Source organism: Uloborus diversus, chromosome 3 (assembly GCF_026930045.1).
Source record: "Uloborus diversus isolate 005 chromosome 3, Udiv.v.3.1, whole genome shotgun sequence".
In the NCBI taxonomy this organism is placed as follows: Eukaryota; Metazoa; Arthropoda; class Arachnida; order Araneae; family Uloboridae; genus Uloborus; species Uloborus diversus.
The window spans coordinates 9809116-9822317 of record NC_072733.1 but is presented as its reverse complement, the minus strand read 5'-3'; the positions used below and the strand labels follow the sequence as shown (position 1 = coordinate 9822317).

At 34.7% G+C, this 13202-nt stretch overlaps 1 protein-coding gene across 1 annotated transcript; it reads right to left on the bottom strand.

Moving 5' to 3' along the window:
- Positions 1-927: 927 nt before the first annotated feature.
- LOC129218694 (amine sulfotransferase-like) lies at positions 928-12914 on the bottom strand. Its single transcript, XM_054853016.1, has 2 exons — positions 12851-12914; positions 928-2147 (listed from the first exon to the last, which is right to left on the bottom strand). The coding sequence occupies exons 1-2, from the start codon at positions 12867-12869 to the stop codon at positions 1168-1170; spliced, it is 999 nt and encodes a 332-aa protein (XP_054708991.1). The 5' UTR covers positions 12870-12914; the 3' UTR covers positions 928-1167.
- Between the last annotated feature and the right edge of the window lie 288 nt (positions 12915-13202).

Below are 13202 nucleotides of genomic sequence, written 5' to 3'. Positions count from 1 at the left end.
ATGGGAGGACTTTTTTCCTATCTCAACCCTCTAAATCTTAAGAGGCTGGAAATCTAGTCCTGAGGATGTCCTTACACAGCCAGAAGTATTAAAATCTCAAATGTCAAAAGCCGCAGGTGTCATCAAACCACCGCAAGTGTCAAACGAGAGCTGGTTAGCTAAGCGAGCATGGGTGGAGCCCCTTAGTGTGTAATAAAACTGTTCTAAAAATCTCAAAAACAGCTGATAGTGTCAAAAACAATTTCATGTTATCACAAATGTGAGCAAAATGCTTTCCTTTTTTATTTTGCTTTTTTAAACATTCACGCTTGCGTTCAAATTCTGCTACACCCCCTTTGTTGTTAACCGCTGAACCGGTATTATATGTAACAGATGCTTAGCGGAAAAATATTTGTTTACAGTAGTCGTGTCGTGACTCGGTGAGTTTTCATTTGTCACACTTTATACAGGCCCGCATTTACGTGTCCACAGACCCCGCAGTGCGGGGGAAGGAAGCCCCTCCTAAAAGGGGCCTAGAAATTAAAAAAAAAAAAAAAATAAACTAGCACGAAGATTTATTAACGTTGCAAATATGCAGCTGGCCCATGGAGGCTGGCTCTAGGGCCCGAAATTTATAGATCCGGACCTGGCTTTATACTTATCATGTTAACAGCTTTAGGATAGATTTCAAAACCAAATGACGAAAATCAAGTAAATAACGTGTTTTTAAAATAGGGAAATGACTCAAGTCATCATGCCTGTGAAACATATACATCGAATAAAATAATTTGACATTTTGTAACGCTGTTCAAATTAGTTACGAAGATGTTTTTAAAGTAAAAAGCAAGCGGTTAGAAAAGTGGTACTATGAGAGTTTGTGTAATGCTGAGCTAATTTAATTAATTAACATTTAAATGTAAAATTTATTTCAAAATTTATTGACTGCACTAAAGAATATAGATCCAAATACACGTTGCTCATTTTAGATTACAACAATATAAATATAAGTTCGACCTTGTTGTTATAGTTGGTCTTTTTCTATTCAATTGTTTTTTAGAGTTTTGAAACAGGTAATGTTAATTCGTTATAATCATAATTAAGAGTGCAATAGTTTATTTAGTGTTTATATAAGGTCCATGGTTCTTGAATTAAAATAAAATTACAGCAAATAATTTTAATAGTTTAAGTTTAAAATGACGTTTCTTCATCTGCAAGAAGCCAATAATTTTCCATATCAGTATTTTTTAATTTCCTAATCACATATTCATTAAACTTTTTGATGTCTTCGCGTGAAAAGTGATTTTTCCAATCTCCGATTTCACCTTTTCTAAAAAAGTTCTGCTCCTTAAAATTTTCCGTATTACCTATCCTTTTGTCTGGAAGAGCTAACCCTTTCAACATAGCTTTCATTTTTTCTCTATCCAGTTCGAGTGATCTATCCTTTTCAGGAAGATCAGGGAAAAACATGCCTAATTCTTTCATGTATTGAAAATCCGAATATTTTAGGCAATTTTCCATTACTTTTTCATCTTGCAGATCTTTGTAATAATTTTCACCCAGAAATTTGGCAATTTTTAGAATCGTTTCTTTTTTATTTCTCTTCATACCCTCATAAGTAAGAAATAAAATATTTGGCTCATTTCTATGTTTGTACCACGATAACACGTGATCAAAGAAGTCGCCAAATGGTATCTTTCCTGAGGTAAAAGCTTCAACATGTTCACTGAAACTAAGTTTGGGATTCCAGTTATCCATTTGGAGGTGATAGAAATAAGATACGCAGCAATCATACGGATTTCTGGTGATATAAATATATTTTGCTGAAGAATTGTATGGCTGAAGATTGTAAGGTAAATGTGTTTTCAAAGGTCTTGGAGGAGGATGGTTTTCTAAGTCATCAACACCAGTCACTTCTAAGAAGGGAAAATGTTTAAACATCATTGCATTTGGACTTGGTGGTATGGCTCCTTTATTTAAAATCTCCCACACAATAAATTGACTCCAAGTTGTTCCACATTTTGGATAAGTGACAACGAATATGTCTGTATCTCGGGGTTTAAAATCTAAAACCTTCTCAATGTCATCAGGCTGGAACAGTCCTGGAAATGCAAACCCTCGAACGTACATCAAGGGATATTCTTTAGGCTGCTCATCTGTCTTCGTTTCGCCTAGAAAAAAATGAAACACAGTTTTTAAAATAAAAAAAAAAAAAAATACCTGATGAAAATCGATGAATTGGTGACAAAATAAATGATGGTAATTGTCATTATTGTTTGCATAAATCGTGCGAATTTTCCGTCAAAAAACAAATCGTCAAAATAATTTATTTATTCATTCACACTGTAGAGACAAGTGCTGAAAAGCATGTGAAGGTCTAAATTATCGTCACCAGTCGCCAACAGGTAAGCATTATATTGAAAATGGCTTCCAAAAAAGTAGATCCTAGTCGCCAAAAATAGCAACCAATTTCCCGGCAGAGGAAATAGCCTGACGAATTTCAGATTTGTTCTTTATTTGTTCGACTACACTCAGCAGGTAGCAGATGTTAAAGTTAGGGATCTGGTATCAACGCCACTAGGGTCCAAGAGAATTGCTCAAGATGGGAACACTCATAACAAGGCATTTGCATTTCAGTGTGATTCTGAGACAGATTTTTGGAGATATACAGATTTATGGGAATTGAGGAAAATGCTGGAGTTAGGGAAACAATCACTGCAGCATACATATCTAATAAACACTTTGTAACAGTTTATTAAGCATGCCTGCAACTAATTTAATCTGGAAAGAGTAAGAAATGAAAAGAAGTCGGATATTGTAGGAACGAAGTGTGTAGTCGAAGAACTATTTCTTGGAACGAAGTCCTTGAAGCTAGATACTTTAGTATAAGCACGGGAGTGAAAAGCATTGAATTTTCTTTTGTATTAAGAGTCATTTTTTTAAAGCTGGCTAAAGTGAATGGGGGCCTGATATATGACACCTTCAATTTTCCTGAAACTTTCAGGATACTTTACTAGTATTGTGATAAGAAAACGTAAAGCTTCTTTCCTCTCTAATTTGACTTGTTTGACCCCGAGTGGAGGTCAAAGTTTAAGATCGTGAGAAAAAAGAGCTAAATATGTGCTTGCTTTGCTTCAAAAGCAATGAGTGAACCAAGCCAATTCTTTTAAATGTGGATACTACTTGATACTAAATAGCATAAATATTTTGGTGGCTCATTCATGACTTTGAGGGCAAAGGTCAATTGAAACTGCTATTTTTTTTTTAAACTTTTTTGCCTTGTTTGGGCCAGGATATCTGCTAAAGCCGTGAGTAACCCTCGGAAATAAGTATATGATTAACTACTCACCACAGTATAGTATTCAGAAAAATATAAAGTAGCTTCCGTGTCTCTTGGTTTTAGTAGTTAAACGGTCTCAAAGTCGAAGATTTTTTTTAAAATGCCCAAGTTTAGAGGTCAATAATTTTGATCGCGACGGGTCTACAACTTTGGGACACAGCTGTAGTTATAGTCCGAGGGGTATACTTTAAGGTCCAGGTTAGAAACCCATGGCAACTACTAAACGTTTTTAATTACACGGCCTCAAAGTTGATAATTTGAAACAAAAAGAATCACAGTTTTAGGTCAATGACTCTAAACGCCAGAGTCAATAACTTTGAGCAAGAGCTGTAATTTTGCTCTACGTGGTGTAGTTTTAGAATCATGTCAGAAAACCATGAGATCTAATCATTTTACTTTATTAAATGGTCTCAAAAATGATGATTTCAGTATAAAAGAGCGTTTTTTCACGAGTTTATACACTGTTAAAACTACAGGATGCATTCGGCACCTTTCAGGGGAGAAACGCTTGTTCACCAGCGGCACCCAATACGGAGCCGAAATCGCACTTCTAAATAGGGTGAAAAACAGGCACCTTTTAAAAACTAGACAGCCGGAGTGAAAAAAAGGATCCTTTGGAGAGATAAATGGCACCCTTACTATAGATCCTCCTCCCCCCTCCCCCGTATTGTGTGTGTTTTTGAATACAGTTGTGTATTTATTTTTTTTTTAGTTTTGTTTTGATTTATGATATTCTACGTTTTGGACATTTTTCACATTGAACTCGGTATTGGAAATGATTAAAACATGTAATTACAGCATTTGATCATATTTCAGAGTTTTCAACATAGTTAAGAAATGCTCATAGCGTTAATTCATCTGATCGTGCTCTAACTCAGTGTTTCTCAACCTCTTTTGACCCACGGGCGCGGTAAAAGCAAATGAAACACTTTGCGGACCGGTGAAAACTTTATCGTTTTCTTAAAAAATCATAAAATAAATAATATAAATAATAACTCTGGGATCGTTAAAAAACATGTGAAAAAATTCAGAGTTCTGATGTTTTTTTTACAAAAAGTAATGTTAAGAATTAATAAAACAATAAATATCTACCCCTTCACTTGGTATCAAAGATCTGTCACAAATACGTTATAATTTAAAAACGAGTAATTATTTAAAACATGTGAGAAATTATACATTTACTAAAACTTTACGTATTCCGAAAATGAAGCATAGTCTGCTCTCATAGTCTGTACTTATGGATTATTTACATGATGAGCCAAAAATATTCAGGGATATTACAATTACGGAAAAACAAAATCGTTTCATAAACGTTAATCAAGAGTAACAAAATAAAATGCACATTAAGTTTTGCAACAGTTAAATAAAAAACCAAAAGAAAGTTCTAACGCTATCGAGGACCGCTAACAGGAAATGATTCTAACACTTGAATGAAAAAGCAAAAAAAAAAAAAAAAAAAAAAGAAAAAAAGAGCTAGACTGAGAGAGATTTTTTTTTTTTTTTCGCTAGCTTTCTGTTATAATCTACGAAGCGCAAGAAACATTTTTATTAATGTTCTTTTGGTGACTAATAAAAGCTGCTTATCGAGTATTCAAGAAAATAATGACAGATATTTTTAGTAGCGTTTTGAATGATGGAAATTTCACGATAGTAACGGTAAACGGGAACTAGAAGACTAACGGTTACTGAAAAGCAATAAATGCACTTTTAAACACTTAACTGTGTTTGAAAGCCCTAAAAGCTACAAAGTGATCAAAAGCTGTACTTACTTGTAATTTCGGATAATTAATCCTAGAAAAGGTGTTTTAATCCAATAGTGTACTTCATTCAATGTGAAACACACACAAACGCAATCATCATTTTCCGCCATATTGATGTGGTTGAATGTATGTCTAAGGCAGAAAACGCATGCGCAATGAGTCTTTCTGCGATTGCATGCTGTGTTGGCTCCTCTGCTCCATTTTCTGGCTTGCGTTGCACCTTCAGGTACTATGCTTTCACCTTAGAGGGAATATTTTCACTCGTCTGGAACCTCTGGTTTTAACAGTGTATGCGTGCTACTCAAAATCTTATGAACTCAAACTCACATAAATACTAGAACGAATCAACAGCAAAATGTACTTAAAGCTCCCAAAATTTCATGCTTCCAGTGTTATAAAATTTTCTGTAACTTTGACCACAATATGGCAATTCTTCTCACAAAGCTGATCCGCCGTTTTGGAGCACTATATTTTGAAGATCCTAGATACTCAGGATTCGGATCTCGGAAGATGAAAATTTGCATAGGTTAGTTTCAAAGACATTTCTACACCTCTATAAAATTACATCCCATTCGGGATGATAAAGCAGGCACAGTTTGAGAAATTTAAGTCAGTTGACGTGGAATGACCCTGATATAACATTGTGACAATTCACATGCATATTTTGTTATTTTTGACTTTATAATGATCATAAATCAATGCTATATTTTAGGAAGAGGATTGCAATTTGGTAAGAGATTGAGTTCATAATTACAGTAAAATTTGCATATACACTACTTAGTAGCATTAAACCTTTATAAAAAAAGAAATTTATTAAATAAGGCTCAAAGGTAAACATATAAATATATCGTCCAAAAAAAAAAATAGTAAAGAAAAAAACACAGATTTGTTAGACAATAACAAAAGATGCAGGTGAAATGTACATAATGATTATATCAGAGCGATTCCACGTCAACTAACCCGATTTTTCAAACTATCCCCGCTCGATCATCTCCGAATGTAATGAAATTTTATAGAGGTGTAGAGATGTCTTTGAGACTAACCTGATGTTAATATTCAGCTTCCGAGATCTGAAACCTGAGGATATATCTAAAATATAGTGCTCCAAAATCGCGGATCGGATAAGATAATTAAATCTCTTGCTCAAAGTTATTGACTCTGGCGTTTTAGAGTAATTGACCTAAAACTGATTCTTTTTATTTCAAATTATCAACTTTCAGACCGCGTAATTAAAAACGCTGATTAGTTGCCATGGGTTTTTAACCTGGACCTTAAAATACACCACTCGGACTATAACTAGAGCTGTGCCCCAAAGTTGTTGACCCATTGCGATCAAAGTTATTGACGTCTAAGCTTGGGCATTTAAAAAAAATCATAGTAACACACATCCTGAATTTTTTACAAAAATTGAAGACACCAACTATCAAAAGTGTCCAGCTTTAAAAAAATGACTCTTACGAAATATTTTTGTGGGTGTTTAATTTATGGTGGTGTTTTTCTGAAAACTACATGTGTCAGGACTTTTTGTGCTGCATGTACAGATAGATGTACTCATTTAAAAGTGGTTTAATCCAAAACTCATTTAATCCAGAAGTGCAAAAGTGCTATCATTTTTTTTCAGACTCTAGTAGCCAAGTGGCTACTATTCAGAATTGTCAGTTCAGAGCTTGAAAAGTTATGTCCAAAAAAAAAAATATTAATTTGAATTTTTGGCATCTTGAATTCAAATTATGTTTTTCGCAATCACGAGCGTGTGTATGTATGTATGCGCGTGTGTGTTTGTGTAGGCGCATGTGTTTGGGAGCGTGTGTGGCTGTGTATGTATGCATGTGTGTGCGTGTTGTGTATGCAGTGCTTGCTGTGCGTGTAGGCGTTCGTGTGTATGTGTGTATGTAGGCATGTGTGTTCGTGTCTGTGTGCAGGTATGAGTGTGTGTATGTCGTAGGAGTGTGTGTATGTCGTAGGAGTGTGTGTATGTCGTAGGAGTGTGTGTATGTGTAGGTGTGTGAGTTTGTAGGTGTGTGAGTTTGTAGGTGTGTGTATGTATGCGTGTGAGTGTATGATATGGACGCAACCTGGAGACGGTTTTCGCAAAAGGAGCAGCATCGTGAGGCGGCCGGTCGACGGTGATGCTGGCAGAGGGTGCTAGTGGGAAAATAAAATCAGCGTAAACATCAAAAACAGTGAAATGAGAACAATAAGCACGCATATGGCATTTCAATAGTTCGTTTTTACTATCGCAATTTTTATTAACTTTTCGTTTTCGTGTGATTCAATTTCGTGTGACTGTTACTCTACATTCTGAAAAAATTACAAAACAGTTTTGCTTTCAATTCCTTGTAAATTTATGGCACTCATTTACTCGAAATAAACTCAAAATTTTTCCTCGTAATATCCACAAGAAACTCCCCCCCCCCTTCCCAATAGTATACTTGATTCCTATATCAACACTCTAACAGTAGAATACACTGTAAAAACTACGGGTGCCTCTGAAAATCCATTCGGCTCTCTGGGTTGAAAACACGGTGCCTCAGAGTGGAACAGAGGCTAGGAAATGTGATCAAGGTGAAGGACGCTAATAAATATGAAGACGGATCTCCTGAATGCAAGGGTGACGCTTTGGCGCATGCGCTCTGACATCATTCAACCACAATCAATGGCGGACGAAGTAACTACACAGATGCACTTCCACATTGAATGAAGTACGAAATTGGATCAAAACTAAAAACTTCTGCGATTACTCTTCAAAATCTCACGGAAGTACAGGCATTTGATCATAGGTGAGTTTTTAAGTCTTTCGAACATATCTAAAATTGTTTTAAAGTAGTACGTTAATTCTTCAGTCTGCCGTTATGTACATGTCTTGCTATTTCTATCATGCATAATTTTTTCCCACAGTGACTCGTTTCAACATGCAAGCAGACGCAGGGGGAAGCAGTTGTTCTTCGAACTATTTCTAAGCGTTTGCGAAAGTAAATCTGCAGTTCAAGCGCCCTTTTCGTGTACTCCATTTATCACCAAATCACGGCAACTCCGTCTGCAATGGTGCGAAGCCAGAGCGATGCGGGATGTAATTGATTGGCAAAAGGTGGGGCTCAGTGATGAATCCCGATTCATTTTGGGGTCAGATGGTATCCGCGCACGGAATTGGAGAAAGGTACTACTCCACCCTTTTTGTCGAACGGCACACTGCCCGTACAGCGGTCATAGTGGTCTGGGAGGCTATAGCCTATGATAGCCGGTCCACTCTAGTTGTGGTACGTGGAACCTTAACACGCCAGCTTTATATTAATGACATTCTGCTACCACATCTAGGACCGTTCCTAAATGACCTCTCAGGAGCAATTTTCCAGGAAGATAATGCTCGTTCTCATACAGCTAGAGTTGCACGAGACTTCTTACGTCCTTTTGATACTCTTCCATGGCCAGCTCGCTCGCCCGACTTGTCACCTATAGAGCATGTATTGGATCAGCTGAATGTCACCGTGCTACTCTGTGCAAAATTTAGAAGTGGTTGTTCAAAATTCGGGGGTCCATCTGCCTCAGGACAACATCAGACGCTTAGTTAGCTCAATGTCGGACAGTATTGCAATATGTATTGCAATACTGTCCGACGATTGCATATGTGCTGCAAAAGGGGGTACAACGCGCTATTAAAGTAGCACTGTATTTATCTCATTTCTTAGCCTGTATTTGTTTAATTTTCTAGATTTTGAGATCAAGTGTATCTCTCATCTGTATTATTCTGTACATTAAATTTCACTTCAATTCAATGCTTAATACTTGGGGCGCTATTTTCAATGTTCCTGAGTGTACATAAGTCGGCAAACTGACCCTTTACTTCGCCTTTTATATTGGAGTTCTAGATCCACACAATTGTATATGATGCAGTTTATCCTTATTAAATAGATAAAATTTGAAAATACACATATGAGAAAAACTTGAGCTTCATCAAAATTGAGAATGAATTCTCTAAATAAGTCATATTGAATGAAAATGGACACCACCCCACTCCATTTAGAATTCAGCTTCTGAATGAAGAATACATGGAATATTTGGAAATAATGTCATTGCTAGACAAAAAATGAACTAAAACTAAAAAATTAAATTCAAATGACTTTTGAAACTAATTTGATTGGTTTGTACATTTTTTTAAAAAATCTTTTACGAGAATGCAGATGTATAATTTTTGACCAAGGTGGTAATTATCGATATTATTCAAAATATGCAATAGTAATTTTCAGGAATTAAGTTACACATATGATTGTATGAAAAAAAATATGATTATGCATGTGATTATATGTATTTCAAAAGTGGGAAATGTAGTTACAATTTTTTTTTTCCTTTTTGAAAAGGAGAAGGAACGCAGAAACGTTGGGAACAGTTTCTGCAAGTTGCTCGCTATATTTCGTTTGAGTTCCTACAATTTCTCCCCAATGCTCATTAGCGCAGTTTTTAAAATTTTAACCTCTTTGTTTAATAGTAATCTCATATGAAACTCTCTTGTCTGGTTTCAGAAGACGGCCATTGTTTCCTTAGTTGTACCACGAAAATCATGACCACAATATCAAAATGCCAGTACCTATTTAGAACCTTTTATGAGGTTTCATCTATTTAAATTTTTTTGACTTGGTGTTTGTCCACCAGAAAATTTCAACAAAAAATGTCCAACGGTTATGAATCACGTTGCCTCGGCAGCCAATTAAATTCGCATTACTGCATCACGTTACGAACACTTTTCATATATGTTTCTCTCCATTTTTATTTCAGTTTTTTAAAACTTCTTCTCAATGTTCATTTGCAAAGTTTTGCCTAATATATCTTTTTTGGAGTGCATTCTTGAAAGTATAGTATTGTCAACAAGCAAAATAATTTGTATTTATAATTTATAGTATTTTAGAAATAAAATGTTATAACGGGTTGCGGGACTTTGGGATAACTCTGCAGTATATCACGTGAAACTCTGTAGTTTGGTTGTATAGCGGTAAATTGTGATAATATCAAATTGTCAGTCCCCTTTTGGAACACTGATAAGGATACCTATGAGAGACATATACTGCTGTTTAAATTTAAAGCGCAGTATCTGCAAAATCTTCAAGTTTCATTTTTTTTTTAAAGTTTTCTGCATTTTTGCATTTGTTTTAACTTATTCCGCTAAAAGCAAGGCTCGAAAATAAAGGTCAAATTCCAACACTTCAGTATCGTTAAAGGTGAATCCAAAACGCGTTTCTTCAAATATCTCAAAAACTCATTTATGCAGATACTGCGCTTTACCTTCCTATAGCAGCATTGTATGTAACGGTACATGAGAAGTAACTAAAGGAGGGAAATATACATAGAAATACACAACCATTTTGGCGATAGGAAAATCTTCATTTGTGTAATTAGGAAAAATTTAAGAAGATTGGTAAAAAAACTGGAAATTTATGATTACTACTGCGTCTGCTGTAACTCTGTTACAAAACTGTTGTACAAAACCTGTTGTAACCTTGAGAAAAGCATTCCTCTTCTAATCCATTAATACGAAATGTATACAAAAGAGATTTTTAATCTAATCAATGTCATTATTTTTTTTACACTACTATTGCCGATTCGCAAAGACTTTTACAATCATGGGCTCCTATGTGTTTACCAATTTTGATGAACTGTACCCCCAGCTAAATTTTTTGCTTTTAAGTATGAATTTGTCTGGTAAATATTCAAAAAACCCTCATTTGATGATAATACTTACCTCCAAACTGTTGTTTAGAAAAAGTTATTCTGAAATGTATCTACTGATAAACAATTTCATACTAGACGGCTCGTTGTAAAACAAATCCGGAAACGTTTCTGAATGTATCGGGCAACTGCGGATAATTAAATTTTAAAAAACGTTTTTGAGAGTTTCGGAATTTTCTTTCTGTAATTTCCAGAAATGTTTCTGAATACTTCGGAATCCTCTATCTGTAATTTCCAGAAACATTTCTGAGTATTTCGGAATCCTCTTTCTGTGCATTTCAAAAAAATTTAAATATGTTGTGCAGCTGCGGTTCATGAAATTTTCAGAAAAGTTTCCGAGTATTACGGAATGCTGTCTGTATTTCTTAAAAACATCTTCGAATATTTTGAATTCCTTAATTTAAAAGATACTTAAAAGAATAAAATCAGACACACTTGCACTTAAAATATGTGTATTTACAGAGCGTACCTATGGGGTCTAGCACCCTTTGCTAAACTCAAGAAATTGCGCTCCTCCCCCCCTGAGTTGCCCACATGGGAAGTGACCGGAGGTCATAGTGACCTCCAAAAAAATATTTTTTTCCCCGAACATTTTGAGTAATTGATTTGACGAATAGGAGGCAGCATTATATTTTTTTTTCTTATTTTTTTTTAGAATTGTTTTCAATGATGCCCAACGTTCCTTCTCAAAATTATATATATATATATATATATATATATATATATATATATATATATATATATATATATATATATATATATATATACCTTCTACCTATTTTTCTTGCGAGTTTTTTTTTTTTTTTTTAGTTTTAAAGCCTTTTTCAAATTCTATGATAAAAAAAAAACTTCTAAAAGATTTTTTTTTTAATCAGTCGAAATGCCGCCCCCTGCCTGCTGCGAACCCTGTCGAGAGTCACTCCTGCCAACCCCTAGTTATGCTACTGTGTATATATGTGTATATAATGTAAAATCACTGTTAAATCTTAACAACTAACAACAACAAATAATACAGGTAAAAATAAGTTTAACATGGTTATGAGAATTTATCATTTTAAAATGAAAAATAATTGCAAACATTTACTCATTCTGAAACTGACCCTTATACTCTTTTTTTTTCATCGATATTTATCAACAAAAAGGACATTCTTATGACAGAATAAAAGGTCTGCCACTGAAAATAACCCATCTGGTTAAGACCAGCAAAGAAATAAATTACTCTAGCCATGTGACGCAACAACTAAGATTCTTCGTTTTCATTGCGTGCATTCGTGTTTGATTATCTGTTTCTAATGAAATAATAATTGACAAGCAAAAAATATTTTGGGATCATTCTGCATCTTAAAAAGATGGCGATAAGCTGCAAACTTCACAATTTTACATTACTTGCTACATACTCCGTATGTTATTGCATCGTGAATATCTGATAGTGATACTTTTACGAAGTTTCATATGATGATTGCACATAGTAAGTGGAACGAGTTTGTGGAATTTAGAGCTCAGTCCCAGCTTTCCCCGATGCAATTTTTTTAATATTGTCATAAACCCTGTGTCACGGCAGCCCGTGAGGGCCTTTGGCCTACTGTACCCAACTCAGTTTTCCTGACCAGGGGCTCTAGAGTGCAAAGTAGATGTTCTGCTTAGGTGGTCGACCTAAAGCGGAACTTCAATTTGTTATTGCTCTCCTAAATGTACGCGGAGAGTAATTTTTATCTGAATTTATCATTTTCGTTCTTGTGTGTGTGATTTCTATCTCTGTATTTCAAAATGAAGTCAGAAAGCAATGCTATTTAAAGTTTCTTTTAGTGCTAAATTTAATTTCAAAAGGTCAAATTTGTACATATAATGGAACATTTAAGAACCTTCCAAAAACATGGCAGGGCTTTGGGTAAATATTATTACCGTATTTCTTTTAGTTTGCACAGGCAAACATATTATTACTCGAGAAACAACAAATTTATTAAGCTTGTTTAAGCCACGAATCATAATACAGCCAATTGAGAATGACCTTCTTAAAATTATATTTACGATAGAAATAAAACTAACTATACCTTACCTTTAATATTTTCACACATTTTCTATTTACTTATCGGACAAATTCAAAAAAATCCCTTTTTTTCAATGAGCTGAAAGGAGTAATAAAAATTGTGGATTGAATCGATTCAATGCCAGAACTGTGATTAGATATGCCTTATCATCTAGAAATCTAAAGATATGATTGTCTGTCTGAAATATTTTTGGTATCGGTTTTTAAAAGAAAGAAAAGAAAATGTGACTCAAGGCATCGCTACAAACAACGTTTATTCAGCGTATTGCATTTGTTACTATGATACGTGTGGGGTAAATTTGTTTTGCTATTGCCTATGTGGTTTATAGTTAGGTTTTTAATACCCTAATCTCGTTATTGC